Genomic DNA, 21239 nt, shown 5'->3' on the forward strand with positions numbered 1-21239 from the left:
AGATTGCGATTCTGAATATTAAAATTTCCCAGATTGGAACTTTGCCTGTGACTGCCGTAAATGATAGGTAGGTATATAGCAATACAAAACCACAAATTATATCAATACATTTCATTGCAGTCAAATCTGATTAAGTACATTTTGCTCGAAAATAGTACATTTGATCAAATATGCACTGTTAATTAAAACTCAACATTTTAACATGCATGAGAGCATACACTACAGCGTATTGTATTTTTAGAATACGCCATTTGCTATTGTAAGAACTGCGTACATACAGGCCATACATATTTACTCATAATTGACTTTTTCCTTTGTGACTTATGTACAATTCCCATTGTAAGTTTTCCAGTTGTATGATATTCCACCCGTTTGAATGCATTGGAAAGTTTTTGTCCTCCCCGAGGCCTTAGAGAGTTTAAGGATTTGGGTGGTGCTGTTTTGGGGTGGGGGGTGGGGTGGGGTGGGGGGGGGGGTTGGAGTTGTGCTGTTCGGCCGGGGGAAATTCCCGCCCGCCCCCCCGGGGGCTTTGTGTCAGACACACGCACCGCCTGCTCCACACGGCCCACAGGCCTTTTGTTATGCTGATGCATGGCAGCAGGCTGTGCCTTTTGTCAAAGACACAGAGGGAGAGGAGAGGCAAGAGGGAGATGGAGAGAGAGAGAGAGAGAGAGAGAGAGAGAGAGTTGGAGAGAGAGAGAGAGTTAGAGAGAGAGGGAGAGAGAGTTAGAGAGAGAGGGAGAGAGCTGGAGAGAGAGTTGAAAAGAGAGAGTATGAGAGAGAATGTGACAGAGAGAGTGAAAGAGAGAGAGATGAAGAAAGAGCTGAAGGGAGAAAGATGAAGAGAGTGAGAGATAGAGAGAGTGAGAGAGAAAGAGAGAGAGAGAAAGGGAGGGAAGGCATCACACTGCCTGTCAACCAGCCCTAGCCTGAGTGTCACACCACCTCGACGAGACAAAACAAGCCACCATCAGCCTTGCTTATACTCACACACACATAAATACACACACACGCACACACACACGCACAGAATGCGGGGAGGCACACACACGCGCAGACACACACACGCTCTCGCGCTCCTACAGCCTCACGCCCTCTAACACCCTTCCCTCTGCGCGTCTGTGTGCCGGCAGAGGCAAGAGGCAGAGCCTCACTTCCACCTGCCGACGACAGCCGGGCGGTGAGGCTGCGCTCCCGCTACCTCCGCTAACCGTACCAGCCCCTGCTCCTCGCTCGCCCAGCGCGCGTCTCCGGCGGCGGAGAGAGCGAGAGAGCGAGAGAGCGAGAAGCGGGAGGAGCCAGCCGGCAGCAGCAGCAGGAGGAGGAGGAGGAGGAGAAAGAGGAGAAAGAGAGGGGGGATGCCACACTCGTGAGTGGAACAAAGACAGCGGAGAGAGCACACCGCAACAAGCCCTCCTGCTCCACCGCTTTCCAGAGAGCAGCCGGCACATGGACTGAGAGAGAGAGAGAGAGCGAGAGAGAGAGGGGGACCGGAGCGGACCGGACTGAACTGGGGGCAGGAGAGCTCGGAGGGAGGCACGTCCCGTGGACAGCACAAGCGTTCGTCTGCTCGGGTTCCTGGGTTCAGTACTTGGACAGCTCCCTGGCTCCCCGGCGAGCCGTGCGTGTGTGTGCGCGTACGTGCGCGTGTGAGTTCGCGCACGCGTGCCAGCCGAACGAGCGGAATCTCGGGGGCTGCGGACCCTTCTCGTCTCGCCCCCCCTTCACCCCCCCGCGACCCCCCCTGTCCGGCGGGGGCACCGGGAGCGCCATGGCCGGCCTGCAGGAAGGGGAGAAGCAGCTGTTCGAAAAGTTCTGGAGGGGGACGTTTAAAGCCGTGGCCTCACCGAGACCGGGGAGCGTCATCGTCGCCAGCATCACGGCCAGGAGGAACGTGACCAAGTGAGTCCCCTTCTCCGTCCCCCCCTCCCAAATCCCCCCAACTTCGGTCCGCTGTCACACCTTTAATCCCTTTAAATTCACCATAGAGATTACACTCATGCATCTCTCGGGAGTGGAGCTTATCTCATCCTATATCCCTCCGTAGAGAGTTCTCCTGTTTACACCTGTTTCCTGTTGCTGCTGTTGTTGCTGCTGTTGTTGTTGCTGTTGTTGTTGCTACTTCAAAGCATTGATTCCATCGAAAGGACGTTCAGTGTCCTTTAAAGCAATGAACTTCAGTAACGCATCCAGATCCACACTTTGGTGCCACTGAGCTTTCTGCAGTAAAATACAATGCATGGAATATTAGTTCATACTCACTGCTTTACAAATATTACTTTTCTGCCTCGTTAAAGGACAGACACGCTGTGTGTATCGTGTACGTGCGTACGCGAGTGCGCAGTGCAAATTTGAGCGTGTCTTTGAAAAGGGACGGCGAGATGACCCTTCCTTCCTTCCTCTTCCTCTTCTTCGCGTTGCCGGTTTTTGGTCGCACCCCTCGAGGCTCCTCCGTTGCCACGACGTTGTCTCCTGAGGCGCAGGGCTGTTGCGCGGTCCCTCTTTCTTTTTTTTTCTTTTCTTTTTTTTTTCTTTTCTTTTTTCACTGCTGGAAAGGTTACTGCCTGTATTATCGCCTCTCAGCACTGGGGGAGGATAAAAAATGATTTGTGATCCGCTCCCCCGCCGCCGTGTGTTTATCGCCCCCCCCCCAACACCCCCCACCCCCCCTCTTCCCGTCCCAAACCCCCCCCACGCCCCCCTCGCGCCCCCACGCCCCCCTCGCCATAGTCCTCGCAATCGGAGAACAGAACCTGGCGCTGACAACTTTATCTCTTATCACATCCCGCTGCTGATGCAGTTGTTTGTCAAGCTCTGGAGCGTGACTGCTCATGAAACGTAGTTTCGCGGCTCGAAGGGGCCAAGCGGTGGGGAGATTGGCGCTACTGTATCCGCGGCGGGAGACAGCACCCCTCCCACCAGCGTCAGAACTCTCCTGTCTGATGCTGCCGGTTCAGATTCCCTACTCAGTACATATTTTAAACAGAATACAATTTAAACAAAAATTTAAAAATTTAGATTTTGTCACGGTTTGGGGGAGGAGGTCAGGGTTAGGCGTGAACGTGATTCCTTTTCGTCTCGCAGTGGGAAATGTTTTGGCGGCGTCCGAGTGACATTTAGAGACTGTTGATCCAGCTGTGTAATCTAAGGGCCAGGGGGTAAGCCCGGATTGTGCACTTTTATTCTGCAAGGAAGCACTGCCAGGCTCTTCAGACGAACTGTGGTGGCTGTTAAATTGCCACGATTGTGCAAAGTAAAAAGGAAATATTAAGCCTTGGAATGATTGCTTCACCCCTACACTGTTTACCAAATTGAAGGGGCTGGCCAAAAGGATAGAAAGCTACGACTGCCAGCAATTTTCCATAAATTGTGTAACAGCTTATATGAAATATACGTCCAGGCTGTCTCTCTCCCCTGTTGCACTTGGTTCAAAGTGCACAGTGATGTGGCTTCCCTGCTTTGGGGGTATGGAGGTGACATTGATGTTGATGCAAGCAACGCAGGGGCAGAGACAGAAACGCGTTTACAACAACAACGAGGGAACACCGCTCAACTCAAAAGCGCGGCGGCAGTTCAATCCAACGTCTCCTCCTTTCCGTTTATGCTCATCAGAGTGGAACGAAAGAAGGGTCTCTGCAAATGTGATGGCAAATTTCAGGAGGAGAGAAAGCAGAGAGAGAGAGAGAGAGAGAGAGAGACAGAAAAACATTGCTCTCCGTTTGAAGTGAAGCATCTCCCATCTGTTGATGATGTCAGCGCTCAGACAATAACTCGAGACCACTCGGTCCCTCTGGATGCTGATAGCCTCGGGCCATCTCCTACTCCACTGGAGCAACATCATTATTTGCAGCGGATAAACGCGGGATGACGGGCCATTTCAGCGAGAACTGAGCGGGGAGGATGTGAGAGTCGGGAGAGGAAAGATGTGTAATCGCTGTCCTTTCAGCTCCCTCTTATTCTGCCTCATATTTTTTCCTTTCTCTTCTCTTCTTTCTTCTCCCCCCCTACCCACCCCCCCTTCCCACCCAAATGTCACTGGAGCTGCCCACAGTGGGGTAATTAGAGACAGGGTTGGGGGGGGGTGGGGGGGGCTGTGGCAGGGCCCCTCCCTAAGCAGAGAGCGATGGGGTGGGTTCACTCTACAGCTGGAGGGCCTTGGCTGCGGCCGTTGCACCCCACAAGCTGTTTCATTCTCTGGGGTCTTTCAGTGACAATGGAGGCCTCTTTCCAAGGAGGGGGGGGCAGTGGGGGGTGAAACGGGGGAGGGGGGGATACTTGACCAGCAATGAGGCAGATGGTAGGCAGGGAAAGGAAGGGAGGAAGGGTGTGTGTGTGTGTGCGTGCATGCGTGTGTGTATGTGTGTGTATGTGTGTGTACGTGAGTGTGTGAGTGAATGCGCGAGTGTGAGTGTGCGTGTGAGTGTGCGTGTGTGTGTGTGTGTTAGTGTGTGTGTGAGTGTGCGCATGAGTGTGAGTATGTGTGCGAGTGTTTGTGTGTGCATCTGTATTTACGTGTGTGTGTGTGCGTGACTGTGTGTGCATGTGTATGTGTGTGCGACTGTGAGTGTGTGTGCGTGACTGTGTGTGCATGTGTATGTGTGTGCGACTGTGAGTGCGTGAGTGCGTGAGTGTGAGTGCATGTGTGTGTGTGTGTGTGTGCGACTGTGAGTGCGTGTGTGTGTGCGTGAGTGTGAGTGCATGTGAGTGTGCAGTAGGGGTGGCAGAGGGGGCCTTCCTCTTTCCCCAGCAGATGCTTGCTTAACGAGGAGGAGGGTGTAAAGGATTAGCAGCGGCACTCGTGAGGGATGGGGATTACACGTCCATACAGACGGACGCGGTGCCGCGCCGCGCCGCGACGCTGCTGCTCCCAGCTGAGCAACCACACCTCTCCTCTCTCCATCTCCATGGCTCCCTCCCAAATCAACAGTTGTGAAAGGATGAAGGACGAAGTGCTGCCCATGGAACATCGGCCGGCCGATGGCCGAACGACAGCGAAGTCCGCTTGCGTTAATTATAACAGAGATGTGAAAGAAAAGGCAAACACTCCTGACAAGCGCTAACAAGATCAGGGCATAAATAGGTTCAGGGAGCCTTTACATTGTGTTGTTCACATTCATTATAACAACTGTTATTGAGTTAAATGATAGCAGACCTTTTCTTGACACGCCGTGTCCAATATCTCTTGCAAGCTTTACGTATGTATTCCCACTATCTTTTTAAAAAAAATATCTAAACACCCACTTACCTTTTCAAAAACTTCTGTGAGTGGATATGATTACTTTTTGAGTGCCACCTCAGTCAGGACTGCCGGTACCACGTTTCACGCTTTGAGGAGTTGAAATTCTGGAAGCGTTCTCATTTAATGACACGACGCGCTAGCCGGTGCTGGCTAACACTCTCGTGCTAACACTCCTGGTGCCCAGAGTAGCTGATGCCATGACGATTAGCGCTTGACTGTTAGCGCTGTTGTCCAGTGACCAACACGTCGGCGATGAAGGGACCAATCCCGTGGCTTCGGGGGGGTGGGGGGGGTGGGTCTCAGATGCAATTAGAGTTTTGGTCGTTTCCACGCCAGGCGTGCTCTTTCGCTCGCGCGGCTGATCGAACGTGACCTCAGCGATCTTCGGAGAGAAGTAAGAGCGGCGACAGCGCGAGTTTCCCGTCCACGCTAACCGGCTCAGAGAGGCTCCGGTCCGCACGCACTGTTCCGGGACTCTTAGGGTCATTCAGTGAGTGCACTCGATCGCGCCCTCGCTGAGGTGGGAGACATCGCGTCTTTCCTAATGAAATAAATACAGTCCAGCCCTATTTTTTTTGTTGTTGTCACTTTAGAGGCAATATGTCATTCATAATTACATTATAATGGTGTCTTTCAGTTGGGGCACGTCTCTCCCTCTCTCTTCCCCTGGTCTTCCTGTCTCTCTACACTGTTCTGTCCAATAAAAAAAAAAATCCCTAAATTAAAAGTTAGTTAAATCCAAACTCCAGAAAGATGGTCTAGTTGTACCTTCAAGGATAAGTGAGTTACCCCCAGGTTTTCTGCGATGGCTACATCAGGAACTCCATTTTTGAGTTATTCCTTAAATAATGCAAGTCCTGGACCCAGGGGGCTAATGCACAGAGGGGAATGTGCAGGGTAGAGGGACGTCCCAGCGTATCACCGATGAACGGTCCGTTGATTCGGATTATCGAGGACAGGACTGTTCACAGAGGGGAAGTAACCAGACAAAATGAGACTCCCCAGCCCTGAACATTGCCCTGGAGACAGAGAGTATTTCATTATTTCTGAGAGCTGATGTAGGATAATGTCCCCTTGTGTACTTTCATTTTATTTTTTCTTTCTTTCTTCTATACCTTCACCATTCTCTCCCTGCCCCCTCCATCCCACAAACCTGAACAGGCCCGAAAGCTTGACCAGGGCTTCGGAAAGCCTTTGAATGGCCCAAGGAGGTCTGTTCAATTTAACCACAAAAGGGGGGAAAAAAATCTGCAATAACGTGACCCCAGAAAAGTTATTTAATTTGTTTTGTTTTAATTTAAACAAACTTTACAGTTTGGAGAGACAAAAATATATAAATGGCCCGATTTATATGCAAAGCATAAAGTATCAAAATGAAGCATAAACTATCAGTTGATTTTTCCACAGATACTCGCAATGGGTTATTTCCCTGGAAGCAAAATTACTCATCATAGTTTAATTATTTTCACTTTGTTTAATATACTTAGCAGTTATAACATTACATAATCATTAATGCACCGCGCTTTAGACTTGTTGTGTGTTCCTCCATGAAAATATTGAAATTGATTAATTCATCATTTGAAAATGAGCTTTGCTTCACATTTTGTTTTGTAATCCTCTAAACTACATTAAATGAGTCTTGTAGTATGCCTGTTGGCCAATTGTTGTTTTGTCTTTTTTCCTTCCTGAAATGATGATCTTTTAGCAAATAGTCAAGATAGTTTCAATTGCCGTTCTATATCCCAGCTGATGAAAGTTCTTCGGGAGAACAAGTCAAAGTTGCTGCAGCTGGTGCTTATGCAAACGTCAGCTCAAGATATGATTGAGCGAATTAAAAAACTAAGATCAGAAGCACAAAATCCTGAAACAGAACGGCCCCTGTCCTGCACCCCTACCTTAAAGGATGATTCAAAACTGTGTCAGGTGCAACTTCTCCAAGTCCACTTTTTTCTAGAAAGTTCTGCTCTCAACTGAATACTCATCGTATGTCTGGTGATGGTGCCTGTGGTACAAATGAGGTTTCTCTGGGGAAACAATTCCCAGTAGAAATGTCTTTGTTAATTTAAAAACAATCTTCTTCAAAAGCATTTGTGTATTTCTGACAAAGCACTTTCTTTAGGGTTGTGTGCAAATGCAAAGTTTCACTGAAAAGAGTATTATTTTTATAAATGTGGATATTTAATAGGAATAACCCAAACGTACATAATCGTTCGTTTCCTCTTTGTCTCTTGAGCAGTCCCTTATTTTGTCCTTAAATTTGAATCAGACTTGAGTTTTCCTTTTTCCATTTCATTTTAAGTATTTTGACAGTTGCTGAAGTTTACATTAGTTGTGTACAAAAGAAAAACAAATGGAACACTTGCTTGAATTCATTGCTCATTTCAGTTAGATTCAAGATAAGACTCAAATTTGAAGGCACAAAAAAAAATCCTTTGCAGTGCTGTTAAAAAAAAGAGAGAAATCCAAGGCTTATTCTTCAAGAAAAAAGCAATAGGCTTTACATTATGCAAGCATAATTTCACTGCTTGAATACATAATAAATGCAATTCGTACATTTCTGAACCAAATCCATATCATTTTGGTATAAAACTGAATTAACTTACAAAAGCAATATGAGTTTTATAAAATATTAACATGCGAATTAGATTTGGCTAAAAGCTACAGACGAGCATTATCTGTGATCTCGGAGCTTGACATTTATTGAGCTGATTTAATTCTGAAGTTTTGCCGTAAGATACCTGGGATTGCGGTAATATTCAGCCTCGGTGTTTAATGTTAGAGATTGTTAAGGCTCACGGGCATACGTGCACTGCTATCCGTGTCATATTAAAAATATGGGTGCGGGGGTACAGCACATAATTTAACAGCGCATTTCCATAGATTGAGCTGGCACAGCACCTCAGTTTGAATTCCAGTTGTTTAAAGAATGACAGTGGATCATGTCAACGTCTCCCAGATTCCTTTTTTTAAATTTACGTTGACGTGCTGCCCACTAGTTTTCAGAGAGGCGCCCTCTTCGAGACTCTTCATAATCTGAGACTGTCTTCCTCTGACTTACCCTTGATGACAAAATACACTGCAGAGTTGCCAAGACTCAGATCAAAATCCTCCCTCCTTCCCTCCCTCTCTCTTTTTCTCTCTGTCTTCTCTCTCCTCTCTCCCTCCCTCCCCACCTCTCTTGGGATGCTTCAGTTCAAAATGACAAAACAACACACACTCTCTCCTGCACTCTCACTCTCTCTCTCTCTCTCTCTCTTCCTCCCTGTGACCCTAGTGGAAATGTCAGGACTGAGTAGCAGCAGTTATATTATTTCAGGGCTCTGGTTCTGGAGATTTAATTGGAACCTGTTTCTGTTTGAAAAGTCTCTCTTCCTTCGCTCGTTCAACACACAGCAAATTAAATAAGAAAAATAACAAAAGGTGCGCGTCCATCTTGTTTTTTTTTTTTCTCAATTCAACTTTCCACAGTGCGCCATTAAGACATGGCATAAATGAGACTGTTTTCCCTAATGAGAAACACACTTTTGAACCAGGCATGCTGCACAGCCAACAGTCATGCAATCTGTTACTGTTTTCTGGATATTCAAATTGAAATGGATGGTGGAGCTCCGAGCCTCTTAGGCAGTTCAGCTGTTTCTATACTTTGCGAGAAAAAAAAAACAAAACAAAAAAAAAAACAACCTTTGAACGTTTTAGACTCCCAATCTTTGCTGAAGCGCCAGAACAGCTGAGCTGAGTTAAGCGGGTTTCTTACTTCAGTTCATTCATTATTTCACCAGTATAATGGATTTCCCCTCCATTTGCCTAATTATTGAAGCACAGCTGTAGGCAGCAAACCATTTGCTAATTTAATTGGAAAACACATGCTTTTTATAAATAGCATGAAGACGAGCTCATGATTTGGGGAGAGTCCTGGGAAAATATTATCCACACATAAAATAATAAATAAATAAATATTCATCATTCGAACATTTTAATTGATTTAGTTAAGCATTATAGAGGGCCACTTTCTAAGCCTTTAGATTTACAGTGACTGCTTTTTGCCTGATTTAATTAAATGTCTGGTTTTCTTAAATTTTTAAAAATCTTTCCTTGTTTTACCTAGTTTATATTGTTTTCTCCTCTAAGTTAATCTTCATCGCCGATAGTGGTTGAAGGTTTTGTTCCATAATGTCTTTTCTTTTTCTAATAATGCTTCCCATTTGAACTGCTCAATCACATTTTTTAAGTGTCCCATCATTACAAAGCCCTCTGTCAAGTGAGGAGGGTGGGGAATACGCGCTGTGGTTTATGCTCCAGTCCAGAGCAACTAAGCAACACAGCTCAAATTCTTTACATACAATTAATTTATACCAAAGCAATTCAGGATTAGCCACCTTGCTCAAGGGAACAACCTAGGAATTAAACTTACAACCTTAGAGTTACCGACTCAGTTCCTTCACCATTATGCTGTACTGACACCTCCTCTGGGGTGTGAAGGCCCAGCCAACCATTTGGTCACTCCTGCAATGCACTAGCAGAGCTGCACAGTTACTGCATCAGCGGGCTAGCGCAGACAGAGTGCAGGTACCTGACCGAACCAGAGGTGTCGCTGTTGCGCCACAAAGTGGGGAATATCCCACCAATCAAAACCCTCCCTCCCCTGCCCTGGTGGCAATGTGACCAACTATACCTCCTTGCTACTGCCACAGCCAACTACATATTGTAGTAATAATAGCCACTCTGTATTTCTATATACTGCATAAATTTCATTTTGGTTTCTTCCAGGATTCATTTCATTTCAACTTTTTGTTTTCATATCCTATATTTTTCAGCCGGTATTATGATTGATAATGTTGAGGCTATGTAAATACAGTCTTCATTCACTCAATGAGAGCGTTTTAGAGTGCTACAACTCACACCGTTAGTGTTGAGAAAAAAAGCAAACTGTAACCAGCTAAAAGCTCCGGGTGTTTTAGTGGACTGAAGCAATAAAACAACGAGGCAGTAATTCAGGCGCTAGGCCATTTTCTTACGTTCAGTTCAAATTAGCTTGAGCTTGAATCAGAATCGGAAGAGACAGGATAAGCAAATCACCGTGGAATTTTAATACAGTGGCCTTGAGATCAATACGCTTAACGTCAACATTACAGACTGCAGGAGCTTCTCAAAGACTAATGAGCAACATCCAGCCAACAGACAATTAGAGTGAAGTCTAGCAGTCAACATGGAGGGAGTCCAATTTCACAAATGCACTCAACTCCGCCTGTGTGGCAAACACATAATTAAAATGCAATAATAATAATAATAATAATAATAATAATAATAATACAGTACAGATAGATTGGGGTTTTGCAGAAAATTGGACATTTAAAACCTTGTTTCTTTTCATTTTTTACAATTTGCCCATGATATTAAGAAATAACAAAAGGGTGGAAATGGGGGAGAGAGAACTGTAAGGCCTTACGCTGGTGGTAATTAATCTTTTGGACAGTGCAGAGATAACTTCCGTTCCTGTCCGTCCCCCCCCCCCCCCTCTCTCCCCCAGCCGATCTACCTCCAGCGGTCTGGAGTAACGTGGAAAGCGTGGAGCCGGAAGGAAATGCCTGCCCGTCAAATCGTGGAATGCTAAAGAGCATTCAGATTACTGCCCCTCGAATGTCGGGGGATATGACATATACATAAACATGGCTATTGACCTTCGCAAAAAAAAGTCAATTTACACTCTAACCTTCAGTCCTATTTCGTATTCATAGCAGTTAGTGTATGGCTGAGGAGGGAGGATGTATGAAACGAGTGAACGGGAGGGGGGGGGGGTTTAATTACTCTATATTTTTGAAGGAGCAATTTCGCAGTAACCCTACAGCCACTGGGAGTCTCTGTGGGGGCTTTGGCTGATCACTAGCCGGGGAGTCTTTTGGCAGACGGAGTGACCTAGGCCATTAAAGAGAACTGGGGGAGGGAGGGAGGGAGGGAGGGAGGGAGGAGACGGAGAGTGGAAAAAGAGAGAGTTAAGGTGTGGGGGAAAAGCGAGAGTGAGAGAGAGGGTGGAGAGAAAGAAAGGGCGTAAAGAAGAGAGATGGAAAATAAAGAAAAGGTCAGGGTGGGAGGAGAGGGGGTGAAGAGTGAAATAGAGGATGGGGAACAAGAGAGGTAGAGAGAGAGGGGAGAGGGAGGGAGAGGGAGGGAGGGAGAGAGAGAGGAGGGAGAGAGGTAGAGAGAGGGAGAGAGAGGGAGGAGAGGGAGGGAGAGAGAGAGAGAGAGGAGGGAGAGAGAGAGAGGGAGTAGAGAGAGAGAGAGGGAGGTAGAGAGAGAGGAGGGTGAGACAGAGGTAGAGAGAGAGAGGAGAGAGAGAGAGAGAGAGATAGAAAGGGAGGGAGAGAGAGAGAGAGAGAGGGGGAGGAGAGAGAGAGAGAGAGAGAGAGAAGGGAGGGAGAGAGAGAGAGAGAGGAGAGAGGGAGAGAGAGAGAGAGAGGGGAGGGAGAGAGAGTGAGGGAGGAGGAGAGGGAGAGAGTGAGGGAGGGAGGGAGAGAGAGAGAGAGGGAGGGAGGGAGGGAGAGAGAGCACGCTCTCCACTCGTCACAGCGGTTGACAATGTGCTAAATCACCCGACGGAGCGTGGGGCTCGCTTGCTGACCCACTTACCAGAAGTAAAAACCTGTTACTACTGCTGTGGGGCTTACCGAGCTCAAGCCACGAAGCCTCGCTGCTGTTAGGAAGGGCCGTTTCCACGGCTGCTGGTGGACCAATCAGAAAACACCCGATCCAGTCCGGCCCCCCTGAAGCAGAACGGGCCCAAAGAGTAAATCGACACCCTTCATTTAAACGGTTTTGTTGACGCGTGAATCTCGGCCTTCCTCGTCTGACACCTGCTGCGCATCCCAGGTGCAATACTACACCGCAAAAACCGAAAACATAAGTATATCTCTACAAGCTTTTTTGTCTTATATTTAGACTCTCATTGCTATCACTCTTTTTTTTGCTAAATAAGACAAAAAAATTTGTCAGTGAGGGGAGAAGGTTTGACCCATTTCAAGACCAACTGGGTGAAAAAATTTCACTTGTCAAGCAAAAAGTAACTTAAAGCAAGTCATTTTATTTGAGAGAAAAAAAAGATTTTAAGTCTCCTTTTGAGACTAAAACACTAAAACCACGAAAACACAAAAAAAAACTAAAGACAGACTTCAGGTACTCAGGTACAGTAGATGAGAGAAATGATCATCTGAACTCACTGCTGTATCCCTTGAAGGGAAACAGGAAGTGGGCCAAAAGGCCTGGATCTTGTCCAGGAGGACGCACGCTCGTTATGGAAGCGCCCCGGGGGGCTTTGGGCTACATTAAATAGGGACGTACGGGCGAGTCACGCTACGATATCAGACATAAACGTGCTGCGATGTGGCGCGATCACTCACAGCGCTCGTACAGAGCAATAACCACGAGCCGAAGATCGCTCGGAGACCCGTGAGTTATTAAATATGCATCTCCGCTGATATGGCATATTGGAAAAATCTGAAAATTGCACATAATGGGCTTTGCAATATCTCACCAGAGACAAGAACCAGCCTGTGGGAATGCTAGTTAGAGTCCCTTTTATTCTGAGAGAAGAGCGATGCAGTGTAATGGTGTTAAGTACGTTCTTCCCCTGGTGTTTAAAGATTTTATTTAATTTTTTTTTTTTTTTTTGTCTGTGGTTGTGGTTATAGTCCGCAGATTAAAATTAAAAACACGAGCTCAGTTCTTATCGGATCCCTCTGGGCGCATGCGTGGTGTTTGCTACGCGACAGGACCCCTGGAGCCACCCAATTCCATTATTAGAGTGAAAACTTATCAAAGGCAGGCCCTCATCACTTAAATTAAATCATTTCAGGGTTGGCTGACTTCCTCATCCCCGCCACCGATTCCTTATTTCATTTTTTATTTTATTTTATTTATTTATTTAAATGAATTTTTTTATAACTTCCCCTTGTTCTCCGTTCCTCGTTTCTGGAATGAATGAGCTGCCATTCACGTGAAATTACCTTCGTTTTCCCGAAACGCCGATCGCTGCGTTTTTTTTGACGGAAGGCTTCGCCGGGGCGGGTGTCACGTGATAGGGCGACGGGGCGAGCGGCGGCGTTAACTGGCACGTCGTCACGGCGGTTTGACGTTCTCACCTCGAGATCGCTCCGCCTGAAATGAAACCCCTGAAACGCTCGGGATGAGGCGTGCCACTCAAAGACACCCCTGAATTTTTTTGATTGTCTCCCTCGGCCTTAACGGCTGTAGGCTATTTTCGCTCGCCGTAAAAGTTACCGGAAAGGCTTAAAATCTGGATTTTATTTTTCGCACGTGTTTTAACGCGCCATTCCTGTTGTGTGTTTTTATTTTTTAGTTTGTTTGTTTGTTTTTTTTTTTCCTGACAGAGATTTCGGGTGAAGGAGAGTTCACGTTGTGTTGCATCGCGGTCCCCCGCTCTGTCGCCTGCTCACACGCAGGCTCTGTTTGAACACCGAGCGAGATTTTCCAAACAGAGGCCCCTGTCACCGTCGCTGTTCTTACGGAGACGTCAACGCCTTCTGCATCGGCTCCTGAAAAAAAACGAGAGCGTATGAATTTATTTATTTATCCGTTTATTTATTTATTTATTTATTTTTTTTCCAGGGATAGCAGTGATGATCAAAAGCGACTCAAATTTGAAACGAAAACAAGGCCGACGGACAAGTCGGATAACGCCAGGGAAGTTATTACGGGGGGGGGATTTTGCACTATTTACAACGACGAAAAAGAGAGCAACGGATTCCGCGGCGACGTGTTTTAAATCCCGATGACCTTCTCCCGTGACTGTTATTGCCTCTGACGTTCCAGTAGCCAGCGCGTTCCGCTGAGTACTGATTACCGAGAGCCGAGTTGACAGATTTCATGTCTCCTCGATTTGCCTGATCGCACCGCAAAGTGCATTAGGGGTATTCTCTTAGATATGTTTATTCAATCTCTTTTTTTCTCTCTCTCTCTTTCTCTCTCTCTCTCCCGCTCTCCACCTTTGTATAAGCCTCTTGTTGTTTACCACGGAACTGTGTACAGCGGTATCACAACATGCACCTCCAAATCCTGCTTATACGGAAGAACCGAAACGCCTTCCACTTATATAACATTAAATGTGTCGCGACTGTACTGATATACAGACAAAAAAGTATCGGAATATGTTTCGTATATGAGGCCTAATGCGCTCCATTGTTCTCAATTCGGAAGATATATTGCTGGCCTAAGGTGACTATACATCCCTAGGCTAACCTTGGGCCTATAACCACCCAGCATAAGTGCAATATATCTGCAGAACCCCGCGGTAGTGGGTGGTTTATCTCACTTATACTTCAGCTTAGGGGTACATTTCTCATACAGGCATAAAATGATTTTTTGAGCTTTTTTTTATTGCTTTTTGAGATTTATACTCAACGGGGAGCAAAAAAAAAAAAAGTATTAATTTCCAAAACTTTTCAATATCTGTTTCACATTACATCTCCTGAAGTTATCAGTTATCAGTTCCTTTCTATTCATTTGGGAGGCAGGGGGAAAAAAGCATCGCAAATGGCCATATAATTAAGCAGTTAATTTAAAGTATTAATTAAATGGTCTTCTCAGAGTCCTCGTGAAAAAATGTCTTTTCAAATCTTCTTCTTTCTCTTTTTTTTTGTTTCAGTCGGCTCTATGAGACTGACTCCCGAACCGCTTTGTGTCTTAAACCCAACAGCAATATAACCGCGAGATCGGTCTGAGCAGAAAGGCTTAGAGCTAATGACTGCTGCTTTGATCATGGCGCGCTAATGTACTGCCGCTTTTGTCCTGTTTTAATGAGTTTCGATTTGACTCGGGAGCCGTTGCATTATTTAAGCGCGAGAGAGGAAGATTTGGGTATTTCTCGCGCTCTCTCTCTCTCTCTCTCTCTCTCTGTTTTTTTTTCTTCTCTTTTTTTGGGAGCCCTGTAGGTTCCGGAATGTTTGGTTCCCTTTATTTTTGCTCGCTTGTCACGTGATTCACAGCTGAGCAGCACTGCTTTATGACAAATATAATACCGCAGCATTACGTACAGCTGTTGTACCCTTGGAAATACAGCTCCCAAAGAAATAAGGGATCGTTCATCTTTTTTAAAGATGAATTGGGGTTACTCCGACAAATATTGATTGTTTTATCCTTCCTAAGCGAAGGCATTGTCGTTTTGATTATTTATTTATGGACAAAAACTTGTTCAGTTCGCATTATTCAATGTATACCAATTCTGTATTTTGACCAGTTGTCATTTTCTACAAATACATCTCCTGCAGTTTCATCCATTTTCTGTAAAGGGAATTGTTAACTGTCATCGTCTTGTACATGTTCACCTTCCTTCTTGCCCGTATGTCATTTCAGTCACAGGAAAAGAGGGCTTTGTTTGCTAACAGACCCACAGAGAAGGTGGGAGGTGGGGGGGGGGCAGGGGGTGTTAACCTTGCGAAGCGCAGTGTGCTGAGCCAATATGTCGATCGTCACTCCAGCCGTCTCTGGCATTAGCTCTGACAGCCCGGCACATCAGTGATTGAGCTCAGTGAGAAGCAGGTAGCAGTTCCAAGGTTACTCATTAATAGAATGAAGACGTCCTGGTTAGTGTTTGAAGTGGAGGGGGGGCGGGTATTGGGGTTTGGGGTTGGGGGTTGGGTGGTGGGGGTGGGGGTGTGTGGGTGGTTGGGGAGGGAGACCTGAGCTCCATTCACTTTTCATCGAGCGGCCGTTACTTCTTCATTAGTCACTCTCATTTCATTATCTGACCCCGCACCGGGCCCGGGAGGTGGTCCATCCTCCCCCCTTTCATCTCTCCTCCTGTTCCCCTCGGAACCTGCGTGAGTGAAAGGGAATGCGTTCCAGAATCTTCTCTCCTCTCTCCTTATCCTCTCCGGCACCGCGGTGCCTGGCTTGGATTTCAGTTCCTCCGAGCCACTGACACACACACGCACACACACACACACGCACGCGTGAGTGCGCGAATCCGTTGACGCGAACGTCCCGCGTCCTCGCCGCGCGAACGGGGCTCTGACGAGCCCCCCCTGGTGTGTCTTTGTTGCTAACGCAACGGCAGTTGAGCGCAACGGTGGGCGGGGCCTGAAAGAGCGGGGAAAAGGCTTTTGAGCTTCACTACTGGTGCCTCGTCTTCCTGGCCTAGCCTACTCTTCCACCGACCCGCATTACCTTTTCCCTTCAGGTAGCTGCTGCAGCGATGAATCCTTCAACGCTGCCGCTGCTGTGCCTTTCTGAAGGAAGTGATTTCACTCCAAGGCCGACGAATAATGGAATCTGATATCGCTGAATTTATGTGACATCTATATATCGAGTGAAGATTCGAGTCAAACTTTATTTGTATAGCGCATTTCATGCTCAGACAACTCAATAGTGAAAAGGACAGAGAAAAATTCACAGATGTGGGGTATATATACACACGGATGCACAGGTGCATACCCACACACACGCTTAATTATCATGTACGTTGAATTTCTAGCAGTGATTTGCGTAGCAGATGTCCTAATGTAACTCCGCATATTATGCCTGTTTATAAAGCTTTCAGGTCTTGCTGAGGCAAGGCAGAGAAGAGAAAAAAACCTTGCTTCAGGGTGAAACAACAGCGCCCCGCTCAAGAAATCAAACCGCTAACCTTTCGGATGCGCAACGAGTTCCCCAACCGCCGCCAACACTGCTGCCAAGCTGAGATGTTCAACCGCTCTCGAAACTCCCGTGCCGGCGCTGAAACATCTTACCGCGGCTACGCTGTCCCCAGTCGGGGGTCAGAGGTGGGTTCAAACGCCCCCCCGCGTGGGCGTGAAAAAGCGCACTGGCCCAATTATCCCCGTACAAGAGCGGTGGCCCGAGTCCAGCTCCGCAGCATCCACGGCTGCAGGAGGTTTTCAACCCTCTCTCTCTCGACACTTCTCCTTAAAAAAAAAATAAAAATAAATAAATAAATAAATAAAAAACTGCTAAATAAAACAGAATGAAATATCGGCCGCGATAAGCATCCGTCTTTGTGCTGACGCGCGGATCGGATCGGGGAGGGGAAGCGTTTATCTCCTCGGCCCGAACGGGCAAAGGTCGGGTTTAATCGCGTCTGTCGGACGGCTTGCGGAACGCCTCGGTTTCCACACCTCTGCGCCCGTTCTTAAAACGCGCGCGACGGCCGGGCGTGCTCTCGACCCCGCCCGCTTGACAAATACGCGTCCTCGTCCCGAATATTTATGCGCCGCCCTGCCATATTCACCTTGCCCGTCGAACGGAACAGCCGCTAATAAAGTTTAAACTGTACTTAGCGGGCGATTACGTGAAAGTCGAATTGCTTTGACTATTTTTCAATCGACGTTCATTGTCATTTTATGCACATTTTCACTCAAACTTGACATCACTACTGTTACCTGAGCTGGCGTGCGCTTACTTTCTTTCGGTGGATGTTGGACATCGTTACCGTCTGGATGAAGCCCGTCACGTTAAAGATTCTGAATTATTCATGACTTTGTACGTCGTTTCCTAGTCAATAATTTTTAATGAGCTCGCTGCATTCTTGGCTTGACATGTTTGCAAAATGCACGCTGGATGGTATACCCGCGTACGCTATAAATAACATTTGGGCGCATTCGTGTTTGTCCGTTTCTGCAAGTCTAACGGCGCCTAATTAGATTCTGAGATGGCGACTGTCGCTGCCTGTGCACGATGTCGTACGGATGTAATGTGTCTTCGGAAGCGCTGCCGTCGATCTCTGATCATCTGCCAGCGTTCGGTCTTTTATGTTGCGCGGCATTGACGATAGCGGCACAACCGAACCGACCTTGAGGCCGCGGCGCGCTCACACACACACACCGAAAGAACGTTCTCCCCGACAATAGTGCTCCACGACAATTTCAATAAAACCTCCCTCGCATAAAAAGATAATGGGCTTCCTTCTGATGGGGCACTAAATAACAACGGAGGCGAGGGGGAGGGACGCGGGGCGATTTATTAGACGTCGCCGAGCCGTCGCCTTCCCCTCTCCTGGCTTTCAGTTTTGGAAGGTCACCGCACTTTGTATTGTCACCTGCGCGCAGGAAAAGAAACGATCTTGGTTGTCGGCGGCGGCGGCGCCGTCGATCTAGGTCACGTGACTTCGCGGGCGGCTCGGCGTGTTATCTTTCAAGGAGTACAAGACAGCCGGGGCGGCGATTATCTGTGCAAGCAGGTTAACGACTGGACATTAAAGAAGAGGAAATGCTTTAAAAAAAGAGAAAAAAGAAAATCCATACCGGATCACCGAGGAGTTGGAGACGGCAGGATGCTTTATGGCTGAGAAATGTGGAGCACTAGGCCCAAAGCCCATTGCAGCGCTCCCGCTATATTTTCACAGCAGCCTTTGATAAGTTTCAATGTTCCACTTGAGAGTCGCATGTGTAATTTGTAGACTTTTGCCTTCCCTCCGATTCAGTTTCTCACCAGCTTTGCCGTGGAACCCGCTGCCTAAACGTGCCTAAAAGTGAAGTACCCAGTGAGCAAAAGCAGGAATCTAGATGTCTAGATGAGTGGAGGGACTTCTTGACATAAACAGACTGGGTAAACCCCAATGGAGCTCAGGTCTTACCCAGCTGTAGCCTGGCTGCATCCTAGTTGGGTAGAAAACAAACCATTTTTCAAATGTTACACACGCCCACATAATGGAGCCATCCCCCTGGCCACACTCAGCCCAACCACAGCTATAGCCGTGGATACGCTTTCCCCATCCTCTTCCGCCTCACTTCTGTTTCCCGACCGGCAGGTGCTTTACTGATTTGTGTCGGCACCTCCGGTGTACCGTGATGGCGGTTGGTGGGGGAAGGGGGGGCTCCAGCACTGGGCCTCCATCTGCAGCCCCCCCCCCCCACCCCCGCCCCCCCGAACCAAACAGGTGGCGAGAGGCAAGCGGATACCTGTAGGTCCAGATTAGCAGGATGCACCCTGGGGGCGGCAGAGGAACACCTGCGAAGCGTTCACCTGCGCGGGCCAGGTGCTCCCGAAAGCAGCTCGATGTGGGGAGGAGAGTGGCGTGTCCCATGATGGGGTGGGAGTGGGAGGGGAGTTGTGTCTCTCCTGCATGTAACGGTTTTCCTGTAACTGAGAAGATGTTCTGCTTTTGAGGAAAAAGTATGACCAAAAAAGTTCACTTTGTTTACTGAAGTTGTTTATCACGATCAGGCTTCCACAGGCCCTTGGCAACTATATCTTTTTTTCATTTTAAAATGTGAAAAATAACAACATCAGCAACTTTAATTTACTGTTTCAGGTAAAGGGCAAATCATATTTCAGTTATATTGAGTTGAAACTCAAGAATAGCTAACAGAATCAGATTTTTTGCAATGTACACAAATAAATTATCCAAGGTTCCATTATTAGAATAATATCACAATATGCGACAACAAGATCCATTCAAACAAAGAACACAGGTGCACGAAAGGCTAGAATCTATTATTATGTGAGATAGATGGAGACACTCATGCTAGGCATCATTGTGGTAGTCACATTAGCCACGGACTGTTGTGTGGAAGCTGAAATTATATTGCACAGGGCTGCCGCAGAAGATGGAAATTTTGAGATTTTACCAAGAAATCATAACGGGAAAAATAAACAGGCATGTCCGTTTTTCCCTCTTTCTAGATGCTTGTCTAGAATGTTTACCGAGGTCTGGTTGCATGAAAAGTCCTCAATACGCTGCAATGCTATATGTATGTGTGTGTGTGTGTGTGTGTGTGTCAGTACATATAATTAATCATTTTAATTCACATGCATTAATTTCATTTTTCTATGAACTGTATCCTCTGAAGTGTCTGGTGTGGTTGTACGTTTGCTTTGTGAATAATTCAGCAGGCTGGTTTGCATAGCAAAGCCCTGTCAGAGCACTGGGAGGGTGAGAGAAGGGTGAGCCGAGCAGGAAGTGACATCAGAGCTGTTTATTTCTCAACTCGGTGTGTCAATTACCGCATGCTTCCTGTCATACCTACTCGGGTTTAGTTGAGAAAAAAAGACTATATATATATATATACATTTGGGCTGTAACCTTCATTAGGATGGTCCATGACAGTTCTGAAGCTCACTGCTTCTGGTCTTCTGAGCCAAAGGTTGAAATGTGATCCGCATTTTGAACCGTAGCATTTTCAAACTGAACAGGATGGTTGTCTGCGCCACCACTGGTCCAGGACTGTTGTCAGGGATGTATCCAGGAGACCCACACTGCTTTTCAAGCATTTTATTAGCTCCCAGTAGTTTGTCAAACATGAACAATGCACTTACCGGTTTTAAAAAGAGTTAGGAAGCAACAAAGAACTTGTTGTGTCTCATTCCAGTAAAGATATTAGCCTGGATGTTCAATGCCATCTACTGGGATTTACTGAATGGATCCAGTATAAATCCACCTATAGCAATCCTCAGTCCCATCAACTCTGTGATGTTTCCAGCGAGTACACACCAAATCAGCAAATTTAGCAATCGTGCAAGTCTTACATTGATTTTTTTTTAAAGTGGATTTCTCAGGTGTCAATTTTTTAAAATGTTTTGGCTAAGCCAAAGACAGCCTACTCCTGTCCAATAACGGTATTTCCCAGCGTACATTAGGAGACTCACAGACCTAATTGCACAAACATAAACTTATAAATTGCATAAATCAATATTTAGCACAGTAGATGAAATGCTACATTAATACATGCAATAACATGTGTGCATTTACAAAATATCAAGGAATACTACAGGTTTCTTTGGAATAACATGTATGCTACACCTGGTGCCCCTTCAGTGTATTTCCCAGAATGTACCAGAAGACCCACAGAAATAATACTTGAGAGAACCAGTGATTAGCAGATCAAGACAAATGCAATGCTCATACAGTACATCAAAAGTGCATCTACCAGGTATCAAGTGATCTTGTACATCTCTGCAGATTGATATTCAACCAACACCTGTCATTTCACGCCAGTTAATCCATTTCCCAGCATGCACCAGGCTCTCTCCATGGAAACAGGGATAACAAAATAGG

At 46.7% G+C, this 21239-nt stretch overlaps 1 protein-coding gene across 1 annotated transcript in view; it reads left to right on the top strand.

Annotated features, from left to right (window-relative positions):
- The first annotated feature begins 735 nt into the window (after window positions 1-735).
- Window positions 736-21239, top strand: part of srrm4 (serine/arginine repetitive matrix 4) — a 62026-nt gene continuing 41522 nt past the window's right edge. Inside the window, exon 1 of the mRNA XM_064353677.1 lies at window positions 736-1902. Within this exon, the coding sequence (XP_064209747.1) occupies window positions 1772-1902 (131 nt within the window). The 5' untranslated portion in view covers window positions 736-1771. The remainder of the gene's footprint in view (window positions 1903-21239) is intronic.

This window comes from Anguilla rostrata, chromosome 10 (genome assembly GCF_018555375.3).
Source record: "Anguilla rostrata isolate EN2019 chromosome 10, ASM1855537v3, whole genome shotgun sequence".
NCBI lineage: Eukaryota > Metazoa > Chordata > Actinopteri > Anguilliformes > Anguillidae > Anguilla > Anguilla rostrata.